Genomic DNA, 19,828 nt, shown 5'->3' on the forward strand with positions numbered 1-19,828 from the left:
AAACATCGTAGTGAAATCGTGGTACTGTGGGGCGTCCTCGAGGATTGCAGCTGGTCGGACAGACGTGAGGTGGAATGTGGGCGGCTGCACTTCTTCGTTGATGTGCGATGGCAGATAGCACAGTTGTTGCGTTGCATGACAGCTGAAAGTGAATGTGATATCATAGAACTGAGGCGTTTGCAATGAGACTATAGGTGAAGTAGAAGCAAGGAGTGAAATGGGCCATTTTCCAGTGACTAATATACAGAGTAAGGGCACTGGGTGTTGTTAGATTCAGCATTGAATGTATTCCTCGTACAAGCGTGAATAGTGTGGACATACAGTGAGAGGTGAGAGACCCCTATTGACTACTTCTTGTAACTTTATCTTGGATATTATATTAGTATTGAACTTCTAGCCATGGATTATGAAGAAATTGAAGTTGTAGGCATGGAATATGAAAAATTATTCAACGTTGAAAGACATTATTCCATGAGGCTTTGCCGTGATCGCAAAGGACGCGACACGATTGGTTCACATGCTAATGAGGTATGATAATGATAATTACCTCTATAATGCTACTTGGATAGCGACTGTGTCGTTGATTGCAACAGTGGTCTATGTCAATGTGTGCCTGTAATGTCAATGAAGTATGATGAGGTGATGACGATAGTGCAATTGACTAGGTGGCGCATTTTAGAATCAGCAGTGAGCACTGTGTGTAACATGGTGGAGGCAGCGGAGATAATAACTGTGTCGAAAGTATTGTTATAGGGCCTTCCCTAGGCCCATGGGGTTAAATTTACAATCCACGATTGAAAAGATGTAGTTTGATCGCATTCAACTATAAATCCATTGAACAGTTGTGTTCCTTGGCTTTAGTCAACCGATGACCTTTTGTTGGGCCATGATCGGGGATTGTAAACTGTAAATGTATTATGGACTGGGAGACGGGGGAAACACAAGTGAAATAGACCAAAACAAGTGATTTTGGGGCTTTGGTTTAGACGCATGCCCCACATGCGCCATGCGGGATTATGCGGGATTATACGGTTCATGTGAACTTGTTGACATCTACATGATCTAGTGCCGTTATTGGTCATGGTACATGGTAGGCCTAATCATCATGGCAATATGTTTCAGGAAAAGCTCGGAGTAAAATGAACTGCCGATGAATTATGATGTTGTTCATGTTTACCATGTTTACTATACATAGCCATAGGGTATGCACTGGCCAGTGCACTTTCTGCACGTCGTCATGGTCATGTTACATGTTAGTCATGTACGTGATACCTTGCATATTTTGTTTTTTGAATGCGCATGCTTTTTGGGCAAAATCACTTGTACCAACACTAATGAATAATGTCTTCTTATCCCTATGACTCCATACACAGTGAGGGCATTGTCCATTCTCATCAAATGGTAACTTATTGTACCGTATTAGGGTGGAAGTTGGGGAGCAGATACCTACCGCTGCACGCCTGTCATAATCAGCAGTGATGAGCTTAGCGCGATATGGAACATTCTTCAGAAACTCAAGCGAGGGAAGTCTGCTCATTAGCATATCTCGCGCACTGCTCCTTATTGTCAAACATCGTAGTGAAATCGTAATGGAAAACGTCTGGCTTTGCGCCAGACGTTGAGACTAATAAGTGAAGAACTAGTAGGTAAAGAACTTCTACTTGCGCGAGACTGCTCTGATAAAATTATCATTGCAGAGACTACGGTGACGTACACATATATTTTTTACAATCAAAAATGCCCTCAAAAGACGACATGGAATGATTATTTTATTGATATTTCCTACTATATACCTTCCAATTATCACTTTATACAAATAGATCGGCGTTAGGTCGCATGCTTTTCTTTCCTGGTGACACTATAAAGCAAAATAGTTGCAACCCCGTAAATGCGCTATAAGTCCAATAATAAGTGACGGTGACCCGTTATAAATGTTTCGCCAGCTTCGCTTTTTTGCCGCTACGCGGCGCGTTGGGCCCTTGCGTCCAGAGGTTTTGGGGCTGGTTTGTCTGGTGGAAGGGGCGGAGGCAATGATGTTGGTCCTGGTGTGGGCATAATTAGCTTCGGCGACTGGCTGAGGAACCACTTCGTAAGCAAAGAGGACATGGATGCACAGTTAGCAGCCGTGGCTGTCAAAGTGACAGGAGACGTTATGGACAGGACAGCTGAATACAAGAGTACGCATCGAGAGGAATCTACAACTAAGAATCAGGCTGACACAAACGTGTTCGTTGTGAATAACCATACTACATTGACAGAAGGCCAAGTCCAGATGATAGTTCAGCAGGCACTGAGCGTCTTCATGGCGGACAAGACTGGCATGGTAGACTATGCCCTGGAATCTGCAGGCAAGTGGATGTTTTGTTTCATTACTCCTCAGCTAAAGTCATTTTTGTGTGACTGTTGAATTGATCTATTTCATAAACGAAAAACATTGTCAACTTTTTCCAGGTGGTTGTGTTGTTAGCACAAGATGTTCAGAGGACTACAAAACTGGGACGGCACAGTATCAGATCTTTGGAATCCCGATTTACTATGGATCGAACTCACCTAGGAGTGTGATTCAGGTAAGAGGATGCTCACCATGATCAACGATTTCAGTTTGGGGGCAAATTTTGTCAGAATTCTCTTTTTTGTGTGTTAATGGGCCTTTTGAAAGTCATCAGCACCTTCCTCGAGATGTCCAAGTTACTTGACCTGAATCAGCTAGAAATCAAAAGCTGAAGAAGAAAATAAAATAAGCAAGACTGGCAGGCCATTTTTCTTGGCAAAATATTTCTAATTATTGTATTCTTGTCTTTTTCAGCCCGAGGTACATCCAGGAAACTGTTGGGCTTTTAAAGGGCACAATGGCTATCTTGTTATCCAGTTGTCACAGACCATCATCCCAACATCATTCTCACTAGAACATATACCAAAGGCATTATCACCAACTGGACACATCGACAGTGCTCCGAAAGACTTCAGTGTTTGGGTAAGTTCACCTTGATGATCTAAGTTTCTCATAAACCCGCCTCAATTCCATAATAAGAAGATGGCCATCGTTTGAACTCATGACAACACGGACTATGTATTAGAAAAAGGATGAAGAAGAGATCGTTTGAAGTGATACAACCTATCATTGCTGAAATAAACATTTGAAGGCTTTAACCTGGATTGAAATTGCATGTGAACTTGTTTCTTGTTACTTATATAGGGACTAAAGAGTGAACATGACCTAGAAGGACAGGAGCTTGGTAATTTTACTTATAACGATGATGGCCCTCCGATTCAGTTCTTTAGCATTGAGGTAAGATGCCATTTGATTAAAAGCAGGCTGTGACATTTTGGTACCACCAAGAAGATATTTGGTGTTAAATGCGTCGAGCTTGTCTGTCCTTGGCCTGTGATCGTATTCTTCAAGTTGGAGTGAATAAGCTCAAATGTTTCCTTTGGCATGGCATATTTTTGTGCGCAACCCAAGTCCTTATTTGTTTCGTAATTCCAGTTTTGACTCATACAATTCCTATTGCAGCCTCGTAATATCAAGCCAACACCAATCATCGAACTGAAGATTCACTCGAATCATGGAAACAAGGATTACACGTGCTTGTATAGATTCAGAGTACACGGAACAATTCATCGCCACTGATTTTGTCTTCCGTTGATCACATTGCCAAGTCTAGGAAAACGGACTAGTGTTTTCAACAGTACAATGTGTTGAGTATTCTGACTGAAGCAAGTTTGATTGTAATTTGTTGTCATTACTTTGTCTGAAATATTGTGCCTCTATGATATTGTACATGATGACTCGTGTATTTAGTTTGATGAGCAAACAATGACATTGAGCTGAAACCGGAAACATGGGTTCCAGGAGCAACTTTTCTGAGGGTGACAGGTTGAGTTCTGTGATAGGATGCATGTCAGATTTGTAGCCGTCTCAGAACTTGTGAAAGGACTGACTCTTTCAAGCTTGGAAAAGGCTTTGAGTTGTCTCCAGTACCATATTCTTGGAAAATGGTTCTCTGTAGGAGAATTTATTCTATAAAATGGTGAAATAGACTTGTCATGTATGATGAAAAGCTCTTGCATGCAATCAGATGTTATCTTGCCTGGTGCTAAATGATTGAATGTGATGAACCTTGATTTGGAGTGACAATAGAAGTTACTTAACTGTATCTATTATACGACTACATGAGTATCCTGTATCACAATGTGTTGGATGAAAGGAGAAGTATTGTTTGTCACTACCCTGGTTTTGGAACAAAAACCTAAATTACAAACTAAATGAAACTACATGTTTTCAGAGAAAATTGTCAGATCTTTATAGTCTATGGTTTTGGTGGAAATATCCAGCCTTATTTCAGTGGTTGGTAATTTTTTGAAAATGATCAGAAATGAAAGAAACTTCCATAGGAATGAAGCCAGCTCAACCTCTCGCAATAATATACCAGAATGCCTTTTTTTTGTAGTAAGTCCTACAGTTAACTGTATAATCAAACAAAACCAATACATTTTAAGCTTTTAAAGTTCTAATACCTCATTTCATGCATTTTCATATTTTTATAGCACTATTAATAAATTTGGCTTAATTTTGTTTGCTTTATCGGCGACGTGATGGATTTTGACATTAGTATAAAGGACACATCAGTGATGAAATGAGGCTAGAATCTCACATTTGTCATAAGTACTATGGAAACATAAAATTTTCCATGGAACGAAGAGTTGTTGTCATCAATGGAAGTAGAGTAGTAAGCCTAGGTCTGTTCTGATAAGTAGTAGCTTCATTGTGCCAAACTTTTATATTTTGTATGCCAAAATGTATTGCAATATTTTCAATGGCTGAAAGTGAGAGGAAGTTGATGGTACATTTATGCAGTTGCAATTTCTGACCAAGATGAGTGGGGTGTCATTAAACTGTATGGTAGGCCAGGGCTTTCACTGGCCAATAGTGGCTTTGAATGATGATCTCACTGTAACATGTGAAATATGACTTACTTTTTCTTGTCTAAAGAATGGAAGAATGGATTTCTAGATTTCTTGACTGTATAAACTGGTGAAGTTTTCTTTGGGAAATATTGTAAAATTACTAATTTATCTTGTTGTTTGTAGTGATAGGATTTTCAAGAAATACTCAAGATAAGAGTTGCTTCTAGGTTGCCATACATGCTCACTCAGGGATTTTGATATCCACCAGATGTAGTAGTTAGTGTAGTTAACGTAACCGTTTCAGCTGATTAGGGCAATCAACCGGTAATGAAATTGAAAATTAGGTTTTACTAAATTTGGGAGAAATATCACCCTTCAGCTGAGGCATAGTAGCTTGGTCGAGGGAAGTCAGTGCATCTTAATAAATAGTAGCTTCTAGTATGTATGTACTGTATTCTATGTGCTTTTCCTGTTGTTGTTTATAATGAGGACATTCATCTACCGACAGCGCTTTAAAATGTTTTTCTTGTTTTTGTTTTAATTTCTGGATGTATTATATCTTTGTAATCTAAATATGTTTCAGACAGTTGACAAGCTGAACAAAATGGATATTAAATTTTCTGGGTAACAATCAGTTCAGTTCTTAAACCTTTCATAGGAGTGTGATTTGTTGTGGGGATGGGGCCAAAACAAGAAAAGGGTTGGGGCTATGCTCAACTGAAAATCTGTGTCGATTTGTTGAAAATCAATCCTCTGTGTAGTATTCTCTCAGTAGTATTCTCCTCCATCCTCTGTGAAAAATGGTACTCACTCTGGTGTTTTAAAAAAGCTTCCCATACATGTAAAAACCTCTCTTGCATGTTGTGAGGATTTGCCCATTACAGTTTAAAAAGGACGTTTCACCACTAAATTGAATATTCAGTAATGGAGTTCCATTTATCACTGTGCATGTTATGATTACAAACATGTTCATACCACACTCTTTGATCTTGATGGATTGTTTCATGTATTTCTTTTTTCATCCCACATGTCCCACTGTTAGGACCATGAACTTCAGTGCAATCTAACACACAATTTATGCCAAAATTATGAGTGAAGGTAGACTAATGATAGTAACTAGGCAGAACACAGAAAAAAGAGAAAAAAACTTGTATATAAATTGTTATTTAATTATTCTTACTTGTATCTCTATATACATTGTAATTTTGATACCATATTTAAATGCTTTTTGGAAGAAGAAACAATAAAAGTTGAGAAACTTCCAACATAAGTCTTTCTCATTTCATGATTAACAAATAACAAAATACCTTCTGTACATGAATATAAAAAAGGATGTTGAAGAACATTTTGGCACAGATGATAAAAATTGATTTTGGAAGTTGCAGACAGAATGCATGATGATTTATATGGCCACCATTTCACACTCATTCATGCGTCATGTTCTGTCTTGGATGGGTGTCTGGGAAATTGGACAGCAAAATTATCTATTCCTTGGCATCGTTGATACCACCTGGAGTGATTGCGAATGTGGCTTCATTCTCCGGCAGATCAGGACTGCAAGAAAAAGAGCAATGACCAAGAGCTAGAAATTTACATATCTTAGCATCAGTCTATTTGAAATCTACTTCAGGCTGATGGAGTTTGTGACAATCCGATTGTCTTACCATGCTTACTGTACTAGCAAGTTGACATACATCAGAACATTTGCTGACCACATTGAGAACTCTGGTAGACAGGTGAAACCTTAGGAATCATTCTCTTGTTATGAGCTAGAATTTCAATGAGACTGCTTTTTGACCATTGGTCATTTGGCCATGTCCTTTTCACTTTGAAGGCCATCCAAGATGTGACTCTGTATGCTCACTACAGTTTTGTGTCCCATCAAACGTGTCAGACAGCATTTCCTTACCTGTCGTATATTTTTGCGATCCTCATTTCTCCACGTCCCTTTCTAAGTGATAATCTTGTAGTTGATGCATGAGCCAAGATATGGCCCCCAATTGGTTTCTTAGGATCTGCCTGGAATCTGCAAGTTTACATTTTAAATAAAGGATCAGTTTTGGTCATTATCCATGCAATAATGGGCAAGATGGGCAAGGTAAGTAAATTCACTCATTGCCTGCATCATTCTCAACATTTTAGTACAGGTATATGTACTTGTGCCCTGGCTGAATGAGTATAGTTGAATCTTGATGAAGTTACTCACGACATTGTTGCTCCTGGATCAGCAGTCATCTGGTTGGTGATGAAGATAGAAACATTGTATTCTGAAGAAAAAATATCTCTAAAATGTTAAGAGATGGTTTCCATCGGATAGTTCTAGACTAGAGTGTATCTATGATACAATAGTACAATAGTATGCTATGGGTCATCAATGATCATACCTTCTGATATCTTCTGAATTCTGGATAACATTTGTGCAAGCTTCTGCTGTCGATCAGCAAGTTCTCCTCTTCCAGTGAAGTCGACCCGGAAGAGGGCCATGATGGAGTCAATGATCTGAAACCATGCAGATAATAAGATATCAATACAAGCACACAACATCCCGAACAACTTATGACCTTGTTTTGAATACCCAATGATGACTTGTAGTTGCCAAGTCTAGTCTTTCATCCCATTCATTTTATCATTCAATCTTACCAGCAATTTGAACACTCCCATCTCTTCATGGAATTTTGCCGCAACAAAATCAAGAAGCTCGAACTGATGTTCACCTGTAAAAAGGGAAAGGCACTTGGAAGAAAGCACTCGGAGCTAACTGACAAAGTTTATTTCTTTCACCAGCAGACAGAACTCATAAGGATAACTTGTCCTTCTTCAACCCAATGCACGAGGGCCCATCGCATTTTTAGTATCTTTACTCTCAGTGTTTTGACATTACTGAGACTTTGGACTGCCGATGGTAACATTTACAAATACCAGTGAAGGTCAGAATGTTTTACTGGGGTTATCCAACAATCTACTTCTGATGACACTGAGCTTCACGAAATGTAATTACTTGTGTATGCCCTTGCATAGAGGACATTATCCAGGACAGCTTCTTGATCAAGGTTAAATCTGTCCGCAATACTCCTCAGTCTGTCGGGACGGCTTCGACGGAGTTAAGAAATTTCCAAAAGGTAAAGTGTGCTTGATGTTCTGAACCAATTTGAAATTATCTCATCTTTTTATCTTGTCACAACAAGCGTTACAAGACAAGATAAGGAGATGCAATATCTGAATGGAAACAGTACGAACGAAAAAGCCTTTGGTTTGGTTTACTAACGATGTGTGCATCGGAGGGCATTCACAATTCTCTGGCACTCTTTGAGCAGAGTTTAGACACTTGTATAACTGTCCCAAAAAGGATACAAAGTGTTTTCTGTGTCAATGAAGACCACCTTCCCTCCAGAATATCCATTTGCTCCAGGCAGCTGGGCAGTGACTGCAATGATATAAATATGCAAATTTCAATCATATAAAAAACGTGATTTGATAATTAAAGCTGATATCTCGCAGATTTTAAATACCGTAATGCGACCAAATATGATCTGAAATCAGGACAAAAACATGATGTCTTCAGGCAAAGACTTCTAGTCATCATTGGTCATTATGCAGCGGTACATGCATAATAGAATGCACAGTTACTTACCACATAAAGTGTGCGACAATTGAGTTTTGCCTGTTCTGAATTCGCCAAAGGCTTCAGTGATGGCCATGCTTTCAACACCACCTCCCATTAGTTTGCTGAAATTTTAAATCTAAAAAGGTTAACACAATGGGCTTCAAGTTGAGAAAGGAAAGGGACAGTTTTTTCATCTCTTCAGACTGCTGAGGACTAATCCTCCTGTCCGAATCAACATGATCAAAGGGTACAAATGCTAGTTAAGCTTTCGTAAATCAGTCTAAATAGGGCCCACTGCAGCTTGTCTTCAGAGCCTGTCTTCAGCACCAGGGAGGCAGAAAGAGTCCATCACAAGATACAGGTGTTCCATATTTAAATGGGATCTCTTGTTTGCCAAAATGTGGCATACACACCAGCTCAACGACAATGAATCTCTATGCATCCCATTCATGTCAATCGGAGTAAATTGACTCCCCCTAGGTGACGATTAAGCTTACAAGTTCATCAGGCCCTATATTGTCACTTACTCCAATTCCATACTTCCTGTTGATATTCTGAAGCAATTCTTTCTTTTTTCTGCATATACTAATGCAGTCAGAAATCCTGGATCCTGGAATGAAATGTCAAATGGAGAAGAAAATTGTCAAATTAATCAGTGGTATGTATAATTGTCATACTTCGGACTCTTGAATGAGGTTTCCAAGGTAAGCCTAGCCGGAATATCACTTTTCTTGGAGGAGATTGTCTTGAGGACAAGAGAATGCTACCAATAAGGCCTTTGCTGATCCTAAATGGGATGTAGGGAAGAGGAGATCTTCTTGATTTGCTGCTGAAGGAGATGTTGTCTTGATAATTAACAATTCATTTCGCAAACCTACACAGAGTTTTGTAGATGCTTCCTTTATCTTCTCCATTTTGGCCTCAGAGATTCCTTTAATTTGGCACAATTTCTTCTTTGTTGTCATCTGGATGCCTTTCACGGTACAGATACCAGCTTGTTTCAACTTCTTTAAGTCAGCAGCATTCTTTAAATGAAAGAATGAGACAAAAGTCTTGAATATTTTTCATGTTGAATGAAAAAGAAGTAAGGGATGAGACATGGTACTTGTCTGTCTCCCAAGTCTTGGGAATCACAATTTCTACTGAAGGATTGATTTAAAAGATTCTGGTAAGTGCTACTTAGGAACTCGCGGAGTTTGATGTTGGTTGTCTTCTTATCAGGACAGAATGAGTTAGCATTCAACCATCATTACATCTTGATCCAGATTAAGATAGTTCTTTTTTTTCTTTTGAATTTACATTTATTTCAACTGTGTTACTGAATACAGAATTTCCTTTAGTTCAGTTCAAATAATACTTACAATACCATGGTTTTGGAGTAGATCAATATCTTGGAAAAAGGATTCTTCCTGAAAGAGACACACAATATTGAATACAGGCCTAGACCCTTTGGTTTGGTTTACTCATACTGCTTTCTAAATTCTATACTTGCTTTCCTGGTGTCACAGGGATGAAAGCTCACTTTCTATTACAAGTATAATTGTGTGGCACATTCATTCAAATACTAACAGCACTCCTGTCTAAGGTCCATTAATCAATGTTGTTGAAAGATGGAAGATTATTCAAATTCTTACCTCGTCCTGATCGAGGATCTCTTCTACAACTTGGTCTGCAGCCTCCATTATTGCCTGGAGAGTGGAGTGTGTTTCGCAAAACCCTGGAAAAATTGAAGAAAACGTACACTTTTAGTCACATGAACCATATACCGGCACAATACGTCAGAATACAATATTGCCGGACTCTTTTTCAGGGGGACATGTTCTACTTCTACACTGGTCAGTGGTGCGCTGAAAGGTGGGCGTGGTCGGCCACTCGGGCCAGTTGGCTACTCTACTCGAGATAGACCAAATTTAACGCGATTTGTGTGGTCATGATCTCATAAAGTTTTTATTACAACGCATTTTGATTTTCAAAATACTTTATTAAATGAAAGAAGATTAGTTTAAACGTGATAAACGTACGTTTTAAGGGTGAAAAGTGAGATAAATTCTGTGAATTTTCAGAAAAATCGTCTGCTCTCCGTTTTCGTCGTTTTTGTAAACTCACCGAATCAATTCTGATTCGACCGTTTCCTCTCTTTCCCACGTGCGTTTTCAAATCCTCAGTGAAGCGAAAGCGGAGAGGTGTTCTAAAGCCGATTTCCTTCCCTTTTAAAGAATACAACATTCCAAAATGGTAATATTTCAATTCAGTATTGCATGAAGAACAGTGATGAATACAATCGTGTGGTTGAAAACGACGAACAATGATGTTATTCGGCGTGTTAGTTGTAACCGAACCATAACTTTTTTTGTCCGATGAATCGATATGTGGTAACATGTACGTGATCAACATCATTAGGTACACATTTGTATGTCCTATTATCGGACAGAACAATTTCCTATTTTGATTGACTTGAAATAATTTTGATTGACTAATTGATAGGTAATTGATTGGTAGGCCAGAGACCTCTCCGGATGTCCAAACTCCCCTACCCCATCCTTGCAATGTGCCAATCAAACGAATCATGCCGCTTCCGGCCCATATGTCTTAATAATCGACCTGTAGGCCCAACCTTGGACTTGGTGTTGCCTGATCAATGTTATGTAACACTAACAGGAATAACATGAATAGGCCCTCCATCGCATCCGCCTGCACCACTTTGGCCAGGTGGCGTGATGCATATCTGCTGAGGAGCCTATTCCAAATATCCCCAACATCCAGTCAGCCACTATGAGACTATGATAATAAGGTTTTCTGTCAAATTCTAGGCAACTGATGAAGTGAATCCCAAAGCCTATCCTCTGGCTGACCCACAGTTGACGGTGACTATCCTGGATTTGGTTCAACAGGCCTCGAGTTATAAACAGCTAAGAAAGGGTGCCAATGAAGGTAAGTTTTTTATCGTTTGAAAAACTACATGATGAATGTAATTTTCACTGTAGAAAGTCATTTTAACCCTTTTGAGCCTCATGCCTGCATGCTAGCAGCGATTAACTTTGACATGACGGTATGAGCTACACCCTGGCCTAGTGTCTGCTAGTGGTCAGGCAGACCTGGGGACCATGACATCTGGAGGATGTCAATGATTCCTTTGGTTAAAAATCCACAGTACATGATGCCATACACATTTGGACTTCATCTGTGATGCTAAGTAAATAATCGACAAGTGGAAGGTGTAAGTACAAGGTAGTAGCCATTGGAAACTCATTCTGTTATCTGTTTCAGCTACCAAGACTCTCAACAGAGGTATTGCAGAGCTCATCATCATGGCTGCCGATGCTGAGCCCTTGGAGATTCTGCTTCACCTTCCACTTCTTTGTGAGGATAAGGTGAGTATCGATGCAAATAAATCAAGAAATTATTGGAATAGTCAACGGCACACGGCGTCATGAAATTGCTGCATTATGCCGTAAGAAACAATAAAGATTTATTTCCTCATCAGACGTCGTTACTGACTTTGGACTACGTCATGTATGTGAAGTTGCTTGACCCTGTCAAGTGCTGCACTCCTACGAAGGAATAACCGAGATTGATGCAGACCTGATGGACATACATTGTATCTAATGTTATTTCCTGTCTTTCCTTCAGAATGTGGCCTATGTGTTTGTCAGATCAAAAGCAGGTAATTATTACAGATATGAAATTGAAATGAAATATTTAGTGCTAAAGGTTTATCAGGGAATTGTGACTTTGATGAACTTTAGGATCATTGCCCAAATATAGTTCATGAAATAAGCTGTCATCCTCTATATTTTCCTGACATAGGCATTAGGCCATTAGGAAACAATGATGACAATGTCTTTAAAAGGGGTAACTTTCATGACTCTGACTGAAACTAGTTTAGCAGGGCAATCAAATTAAGGTTCAGGCAGCTTATTCAGTGCTTTACAAATTGTAAGTTAGACAGGAAGTTACCTTTGTCCTTCTTCATGTGTCCTTTGCAAATGTAATTTCATTGAATACTCTCATCAATCGTTTTGACCTCCATTTTCAGCTCTCGGTCGTGCATGTGGAGTTGCCAGGCCGGTGATTGCTGCATCGATCGTCGTCTTGGAAGGATCACAACTCAAGCCTCAGATTCAGTCTCTGCAATTGGCAGTTGAGAAACTTCTCATCTAAATTCTTCATGAAGAACTTTTAATTTTCTGCATCCACAATGTACATGTATGATAGTACATGTACATTTTTGTGGTTTTTCCTGTTATGTAAATAGTGACGTAAGTAAATGAAAAAAACCCCATAAATCCTCTCATCATCATCATTGTAACCCTAGTATTCTATTTGAAAATCGAGCAAACCATAGAATATGGAGTAGCTGTTTGCTTGTACATGTAGACAACGTTTTAAAATACCAGCCTGTCAAACAAACCAAAGTGGTCAGATTGTTATCAGAATTACTCATCTGTTGGAGAATTTGGTTCCTTTCCTGATTTTCCACTGTGAAGTACATCTGTTTTGTGAACTAAATCCTGTGTTCCACTCGCAATATGTACCAGAATTGACAATGTAATTTTGACAAATATCTATGGTTAATCAAGTGGAACGAAGACCGACTCTGCGTTAACTACATGTACTCCCCAGTTCCCTCTAAAAAATAACCTGGTTGATATTACCTTTTTAAGATGTTCGGTTCAGTTGCATCCAGCCTTTGTCTTCTCAAATTAAACATTTTCTCAGGAACCATGCATTTATCATTGTATAATGAAAGTCTGATGGCAAAATTTTAATGAATAAGGCAATTGAGCAAGGCATTTATGTAGGCAGACATGATGGCCGGCATGAGCTATGTTTTATATTGTTACAAAATAAAAGTGCACAATTCTATGTGATGTGTGAAGTCTGTTTGTTAGTATGGCCACTTTCTTCATCCAATTCCGAACCCATTTCGATCTCCAGAAGCTCCTCCTTATAAAATGAGGATTCTACCCCAGAACATAAAAAAAAGATTCTCCAATGTACAGGAAGATCCCCTCCCCTAACTACAAGGCAGAGACAAACCCTGCATCTTGCATGCATAGCATGGGCTATCGCTCTTCGGAATAAAAGACACAATAGTTATGTGTCTTCCTACTGTTGAATAGCAAAAAAGGTCCACTGAGTGTTTTCTGCCGGATGTGGTCTCCCCGGATTGTGATGCTTGGATCGATCCAACTGTTGACAGTAGTATCATGTCTTGTGAAGAAATGTCACAAATGTCCCCAGCCCTGCTGCCTACCCCGCGGTCCTGTCAACACAATGAGAGATGAGACAATCATACCCAGTCCGATCATGTACTCTTGCCTGCCCCGCCGATCTGTCAACAAGGTGAGCGAGACGAGACACCACATCCTGCCCGATTACGTCCTGCTGGCTGCTCCGCCGTCCTGTCAGCATGGTCAGAGATAAGACTCGCACACCCAGCCCGATTATGTCCTGCTGGTTGCCCCACCATACTGTCAACATGGTGAGTGAGATGAGACAGTCACACCGAGCCCGATTATGTCCATCTTGCTGCCTCGCCGTCCCGTTCAAATGGTGAGAGAGGTGAGACGACCAAAAGAAACGCGACGAAAGTCCCCAGCCCTGCAGCCTGCCCCACGGTCCTGCCAACACAATGAGAGATGAGACAATCATACCCAGTCCAATCATGTCCTCTTGACTGCCCCGCCGACCTGTCAATACGGTGAGAGAGATGAGACAGTCACCACACCCTGCCCGATTATGTCCTACTGGCTGTCCCTTCGTCATGTCAGCATGGTCAGAGTTTAGACTGTCACACCCAGCCCGACAATGTCCTGCTGCCTGCCCCACCATCCGTTAACACGGTAAGATATAATGAGACAGTCACACCAAGCCTGATCATGTCCTGCTGCATGCCCCGCCGTCCTGCCAACACGGTTAATGAGTTGAAACACTCACGGCCAGCCCGATTATGTCCTGCTGGCTGCCCTGTCGTCCTGTCAACACGGGGAGAGAGATGAGACAGTCACTCCCAGCCCGATCATGTCCTGCTGCTTGCCCCGACGTCCTGTCAACAGGGTGAGAGAGATGAGACAGTCACACCGTCCGATCATGTCCTGCTGGCTGCCCCACCGTCATGTCAAGACGTTGAGAAAGATGAGACCTTCACACCTAGCACAACTGTGTCCTGCTGGCTGCAACACCGTCCTGTCAACACATTGAACGAGATGCGACAGTCACACCCACCCCGATTATGTCCTGCTCGCTGCTGCCCCACCGTGAGAGAGATAAGACAGTCACACCTTGCCCGATTATGTCCTGCTGGCTGCCACATCGTCCAGTCTATGTCTATCCCTGCGACTGTTTTAGCACCGAGAAGTCAAGTTTTCTTATGGTTCCGGCAAGAGTTGGTTGTGGCAATCTCCTGTTTGGGGTTAATAGGGCCAATTTATCCAAGATCGGTCCGTTACCTCCCCTCCCATTGGTGTAACGGAGTCTGGGTCGGTGGAGTGGATCCAAGACTTGAGAGTCGAGATAGATCTCAGTTGAATCTATCTTGTGGTTGTGACATGGGGTCGCCTGAGATTGAAGATCGGGGCATGCCATTTCGTCAGCAATTCATACTCTCTCATGTTCGGATTTCTCTTGATGGCATTCTAACTGTGTCTTACGTTATCGCAACCGGAGTTGGCATGCGAGTACGAAACCAGCTGTTTTCTCATTAAGTGCTCCTCCTCCGTTTTCACAGACCAACCCGGAGGTTTAGCTTACTCCAATACAAAAAGAAACCAATAAACACTTGTAAATGTATAATAATTTAATATCCTCTTGTAAAACACAATATTTGTGTTTCGTGGAGTGATTGAGGTTTGATGTTACTTTAACAACACCCAGGAGAAACCAAACTGTGAACTACATGTGTGTGTGTTGATTGAAACGTCACATGGCACAGTTTTGCGGATGAAACATTTCCTTGTAAAACACTTTCAGATTTCAGCTCTTTAGATGGTGAAGGAACATTATATAATGAAATTTCAACGAGAAGTGATGACATCTTCTGTTCGATATACATGTACTGGTACTGGCAGTGATGTCCAACTCTTGACCATCATACATTCTTACGGACACTGGTCCCGTAATTAAATGCTTAGTAAAGTGATACGATTAAAACTTTTGATTGATAATTTTTTTAATCCTGTAGTCATACAACTCTCAGATGTCACAATCTCCATGCGCACCAGCCAAAAGCAGTTGAAGGTCACACATACAAGGTCGGAGGTGGTTTGAATGATATCCAGCCTAATCGACGAAATAAAAGGAGAAATATCCAAGAATAAGTTCAACAAGAATAGAAATCCCAGTTAGACAAAAACTCTGATCTACCCCGTAGATACGCCGACCAAACCTCCATTTTCCGACGACTGGACTTCGTTTATACGGCCACAACGATGTCAATTTTTTCATGTTTCCGAAGGGTTTACATTTTATCCACGTCACCTCAAATATACAGAGTTTTTGAATGACATAATGTACAGTCAATAAAACGCGTTGGTCTTTTTTGGCTTATTCACTTGTCATCAACTTGTAAAATTCTGAAAAGATAGAAGGGATGATTGATGAACACTTTTGCGCAGTGATCTGTTATGATACTAAAGGTAGCAAATACAAGCGGTGAACTTCGACGGCCAGATATCCATGCTAGAATTCTGTGTCGCGCGAAGTAGTTTGTCAGTTTTGAGCATCACATCCAGATTGCACATTCAATCCGAAAAGGAAGCACTATCGTAAACCAGATTTACGTGATTCTACATGTATGTCAACTCTGTTTTGTGATATGCAACCTCTATCAGCTCAACAGCATTCTGGTTGGTCGTCAATATTCTCCGGTGACAGTTAGCGAGTAAAAGAGCGGAACATGTATGGAAAAGAAGGAGGCTGTTATTAAGAGGAACCTGAACCGGTCGGTTCGCGATGACTTATCCAGGGAGCTTTCTTTTGCTGACATACACGGTAGTCCAGTGCATTATGTACTATGAGAACATCCATGTACTGCTCAAGGATGAAATGGCAACAAAGATCTGTTCATTTCATCTATCTATAGGAAAAGGTGGGCCATATTGGATTCCACACGTATCAGCAGAAGTAATTTGCTCTCGATAGTCATAAGTGACCTCATCGGACCATTTTTCAAGATAACGAATAAGACCCGGAGATCAGAGAGTTGTCATGTTGACGTTAAACGCTTACATGTACGCCAATGATAAATCTGAAAAAAGCTTTTGCGTTAGCATGACTCGTGACGATCTCTCTATATTTCGCAGTGCATATCAAACCTTACCATCGAAATCTACGGCACCAGAACCGTCAGTGTCCACTTCTCGGATCATGTCATCGATATCTTCGTCTGTCGTGTCTGGATCTGCGATTTTGCCCATAAGCCACTTGAGGTCGGACGTATCGATTTCTCCTGTCTTATTCTTGTCGAGTACTCGGAAGGCCTCCTTCAAGTCCTTGTAGTCCTGGTCGTCCTTTAGTTTCTTGCCAAAAACGTAAAGGAATCCCTCGAGGTCGATGTAGCCAGTGGCTGTAATGGAAAATAATGATGAAAAAGTATCATTAGAAATAATACGCCCACTTCTCCTTTAATAGATGGCGGGCCCAAAACGCACGAGAGGGATGGCGTCATATTTCTCAGTCTTCATCTCGGATGCGTCGTCAATGTTTCGGAACAAACAATCATATTGCCATGAACTGACACTTGAAATAGCAAGGCAGATTCTACGTTATTATTACTATCATCAATCAGCATTGCCATCCACGCATTTGTCTACAAATGCTGGCAAGAAATGGTTACTCCATTTTGCTCCATTTTCCATTAGAAAAGGATCCAATTGGTTGTGGAGATCATGGTAATATGGGGCCGCTTCTACAAATATGTCGCCGTGAACGACATCGAGATGACGTACCCTCTGAATCGACCATATCGGCCCAGTCCTTTAGTTTTTCTCCTTTTACTTGGAGTTTCAATTCACCAAATGCTGGACCAAGGTCATTGGTCGAAATGCGCCCTTGTCCTTTTTTGTCGAACTGCTTGAACGCCTCCGTGGCGCCTGGAAAATACGAGCAATATGATTTGATTAGCAATGAATAGGAGTTAAATGCTTTTGAAAGGCAGGAATGATCAGTTGGCATGGTTGTAGTTACATGTATAGCCGACATATCACGATGACTATAAGAGCGTGTATTTCACTTTTTAGTCTACATTATAATGATTGGTAAATGGTACCCGAGTTCGAGCTAGGTGCACATAATGTATATATGAATAAAAAGTCGAACTTGTTTAGAGTCTCCGGGATCCTCTACGAAGGGTTAACCTTTCATGTTATCACAGGAACCGGCGAATGTAGATATTCAGTCGTAAGAAGATCCAGCGCAGACACACGCCATTAGTGCATTTAAAGCAGATGTTTCAATGCTAGGGAAGGTGGACCCAACTCTATCCTACCTGTTGGAGAACGGAATGTTGTTGGCATTCGTTTCTCTTCGCAGCCTCAAAGCTCTGTTGGATCACCTTATAAAGCACACCGAGGTAGAGTGGAAGCATGCTCGCAACATGCAGTGTAGCAATAGTAAGCTTATATACTATATATCCAGCCAAGAACAGTATACATGTATTATTCTAAGAATTGAAATCGAAATTGAAACTAGATAATAAATTTGGCTATGGGAGGTTTGATATAAGTAATGAAGTCATACCAATGCTTTTCGGCCAATTCCTCAAGTAATTTTTAGTGACTCACTGTGTGGCCATTGCATTGGTTCTTTACCGGAATTGCTTGACAAACTAATGAAACGATGTATGCTGGTGTTACTTGAATGTCGGCATCCTTCTATAGCATGCCTTACTTTGAATTGTTCCTAAAATGAACGTGCACTTTCTGTGGTGTGCTATATTTGTGACGCTTGTCACATTCTATAGTACTGTGTATACTTACACTTTACTTTATCCTCATGAACCTCGAACCCTTCAACATTCTGAAAAAAGAGATAAGAGACTTAACTAAATTCGAATCTTTATATCTTGGTCACAGTTAGCCTACCTGTATAGGAATTAACAATATGAATAAGGTCTCGCTAAAATCATACAATTTCCGAAGATTGCAAAAGACGAGTTGATGCGACGTGTTTGGTTCAATCTGTTAAGTATTATCTGAGAAGCAGTGGACCTTTTAATGACTGTTTATTTGATAGCTCATTGTTACAGTACTATCAGACCCGTCCCATCCAACCCCTTCACAGTCAAAGGGCCATGATGAATTGATGATGTTGATGATCACAAGATCACCAGGTAGCATATAAGAGTGAGGTCAACGACGTTGAACAGATAAACATGCTATTAGGTATGGAGTATACCTGTACATTTCAGAGAAAGTATGCAGGTCTATGTGTACTAGGATGGGATAGCGAAATATGTGCCTTTTAAGTGTATAAGCCTACACGTGTATAAAAATTATTACGTTAACTCTTCATTTTGCACCATGATTCTCAACTCAGAAAAAAACATTCCTCACAGTTTCATTTGGCCTAATTTTTACTACACTTCACCTGGCGAACACAACCAATCTATTTTCAAGGCATGTAGGCGTTCGTGATAACAAGTTCTCGAGAATGTCGGCGTTCTCGAATTTTCTTTGCCATGCTTAATTTCTACAAACCAGGCGTATTGCTGGATGAGCGACTGTGAAGCATAACGTAGGCGTGGGCTTAGGCGTGCTGTGTGGAATTAATGATTTTCATTTTGATGTGTCTTTTACGAGAACAAATATCAAATGACCAAAATTTCATGTTGAATCAATATCTCTATTTCACTTTGGCAAAACTATGCCGTCCAGGACGCACACAAAATTGCAACCAAAACTTTTAATCTATGTCAGTACGTTGATATCGTTATTGATTAAGAAGTAGCTAGTATAGCCTAGCAATTAATGATAAAAAGATTGAAGAGAGAAACAAAATGTACAATGTAAGTAAGATGGTGGCATATATAGTTGTGCAGGGTAGGCCTATGCCGCCCAGAAAGAACTAATTGTTCAAAGATGCGCCAAAACGCCAAAATTCTTCTTTAAAAGATAGTAAAAAATTATAGAAAATGTACCTCTCATTCAAATACCTAAAATTAATATAATTCTATAAAGAAACTTACCATTTTGGCTGCAGAAAGTGACGGTTATGCGGAAAGTGTTCGCAGGACTGTGCTGGACGAAGACGCTACCAGTTACCAGTGATCTTACCTACACCTAGCTCATGACGTCACGGATTATTTTGCGGCCAGAT

The 19,828-nt window shown here is 40.4% G+C and overlaps 4 protein-coding genes and 1 long non-coding RNA gene across 5 annotated transcripts; 2 read left to right on the top strand and 3 right to left on the bottom strand.

Moving 5' to 3' along the window:
• Positions 1-17: 17 nt before the first annotated feature.
• Positions 18-1,473, bottom strand: LOC135492892 (uncharacterized). The gene is made up of 3 exons (XR_010448156.1): positions 1,451-1,473; positions 548-613; positions 18-142 (listed from the first exon to the last, which is right to left on the bottom strand). It is a non-coding gene; the product is annotated as an uncharacterized LOC135492892 (long non-coding RNA).
• A 259-nt stretch (positions 1,474-1,732) lies between these two features.
• LOC135492894 (SUN domain-containing protein 1-like) lies at positions 1,733-3,660 on the top strand. Its single transcript, XM_064779597.1, has 5 exons — positions 1,733-2,348; positions 2,452-2,567; positions 2,807-2,974; positions 3,197-3,289; positions 3,515-3,660. Exons 1-5 carry the CDS (start codon positions 2,105-2,107, stop codon positions 3,629-3,631), a joined length of 738 nt encoding a protein of 245 aa, XP_064635667.1. The 5' UTR covers positions 1,733-2,104; the 3' UTR covers positions 3,632-3,660.
• A 2,732-nt stretch (positions 3,661-6,392) lies between these two features.
• LOC135492913 (meiotic recombination protein DMC1/LIM15 homolog) lies at positions 6,393-10,194 on the bottom strand. Its single transcript, XM_064779641.1, has 12 exons — positions 10,147-10,194; positions 9,874-9,921; positions 9,391-9,537; positions 9,040-9,122; positions 8,540-8,634; positions 8,260-8,332; positions 7,907-7,998; positions 7,549-7,622; positions 7,293-7,407; positions 7,115-7,175; positions 6,818-6,934; positions 6,393-6,462 (listed from the first exon to the last, which is right to left on the bottom strand). Exons 1-12 carry the CDS (start codon positions 10,192-10,194, stop codon positions 6,393-6,395), a joined length of 1,023 nt encoding a protein of 340 aa, XP_064635711.1.
• A 446-nt stretch (positions 10,195-10,640) lies between these two features.
• On the top strand, positions 10,641-13,378 carry LOC135498232 (NHP2-like protein 1). The gene is made up of 5 exons (XM_064788481.1): positions 10,641-10,747; positions 11,323-11,443; positions 11,780-11,883; positions 12,143-12,176; positions 12,549-13,378. Exons 1-5 carry the CDS (start codon positions 10,745-10,747, stop codon positions 12,671-12,673), a joined length of 387 nt encoding a protein of 128 aa, XP_064644551.1. The 5' UTR covers positions 10,641-10,744; the 3' UTR covers positions 12,674-13,378.
• A 1,910-nt stretch (positions 13,379-15,288) lies between these two features.
• LOC135492919 (20 kDa calcium-binding protein-like) lies at positions 15,289-19,812 on the bottom strand. Its single transcript, XM_064779655.1, has 5 exons — positions 19,698-19,812; positions 18,490-18,529; positions 17,461-17,604; positions 16,833-17,078; positions 15,289-16,086 (listed from the first exon to the last, which is right to left on the bottom strand). The coding sequence occupies exons 1-5, from the start codon at positions 19,698-19,700 to the stop codon at positions 16,058-16,060; spliced, it is 462 nt and encodes a 153-aa protein (XP_064635725.1). The 5' UTR covers positions 19,701-19,812; the 3' UTR covers positions 15,289-16,057.
• Positions 19,813-19,828: the final 16 nt, after the last annotated feature.

Source organism: Lineus longissimus, chromosome 1, assembly GCF_910592395.1.
Source record: "Lineus longissimus chromosome 1, tnLinLong1.2, whole genome shotgun sequence".
NCBI lineage: Eukaryota > Metazoa > Nemertea > Pilidiophora > Heteronemertea > Lineidae > Lineus > Lineus longissimus.

Coding starts and splice junctions, on each gene's coding strand:
- LOC135492919 (XM_064779655.1), bottom strand. Junction 17,605..18,489: donor TCATGAGGATAAAGTAAAGT/GTAAGTATACAC, acceptor CGTATTTTCCAG/GCGCCACGGAGGCGTTCAAG. Junction 16,087..16,832: donor TGGTGCCGTAGATTTCGATG/GTAAGGTTTGAT, acceptor CTATCTTTTCAG/AATTTTACAAGTTGATGACA.
- LOC135492894 (XM_064779597.1), top strand. CDS start 2,105: ATGGATGCACAGTTAGCAGCCGTGGCTGTCAAAGTGACAGGAGACGTT. Junction 2,349..2,451: donor CTATGCCCTGGAATCTGCAG/GCAAGTGGATGT, acceptor AACTTTTTCCAG/GTGGTTGTGTTGTTAGCACA. Junction 2,568..2,806: donor CACCTAGGAGTGTGATTCAG/GTAAGAGGATGC, acceptor TGTCTTTTTCAG/CCCGAGGTACATCCAGGAAA.
- LOC135498232 (XM_064788481.1), top strand. Junction 11,444..11,779: donor AAGAAAGGGTGCCAATGAAG/GTAAGTTTTTTA, acceptor TATCTGTTTCAG/CTACCAAGACTCTCAACAGA. Junction 11,884..12,142: donor CACTTCTTTGTGAGGATAAG/GTGAGTATCGAT, acceptor TCTTTCCTTCAG/AATGTGGCCTATGTGTTTGT.
- LOC135492913 (XM_064779641.1), bottom strand. CDS start 10,194: ATGGAGGCTGCAGACCAAGTTGTAGAAGAGATCCTCGATCAGGACGAG. Junction 8,635..9,039: donor ACAGGAAGTATGGAATTGGA/GTAAGTGACAAT, acceptor TTAAAATTTCAG/CAAACTAATGGGAGGTGGTG. Junction 7,408..7,548: donor TGGGAGTGTTCAAATTGCTG/GTAAGATTGAAT, acceptor GCATGGTTTCAG/ATCATTGACTCCATCATGGC.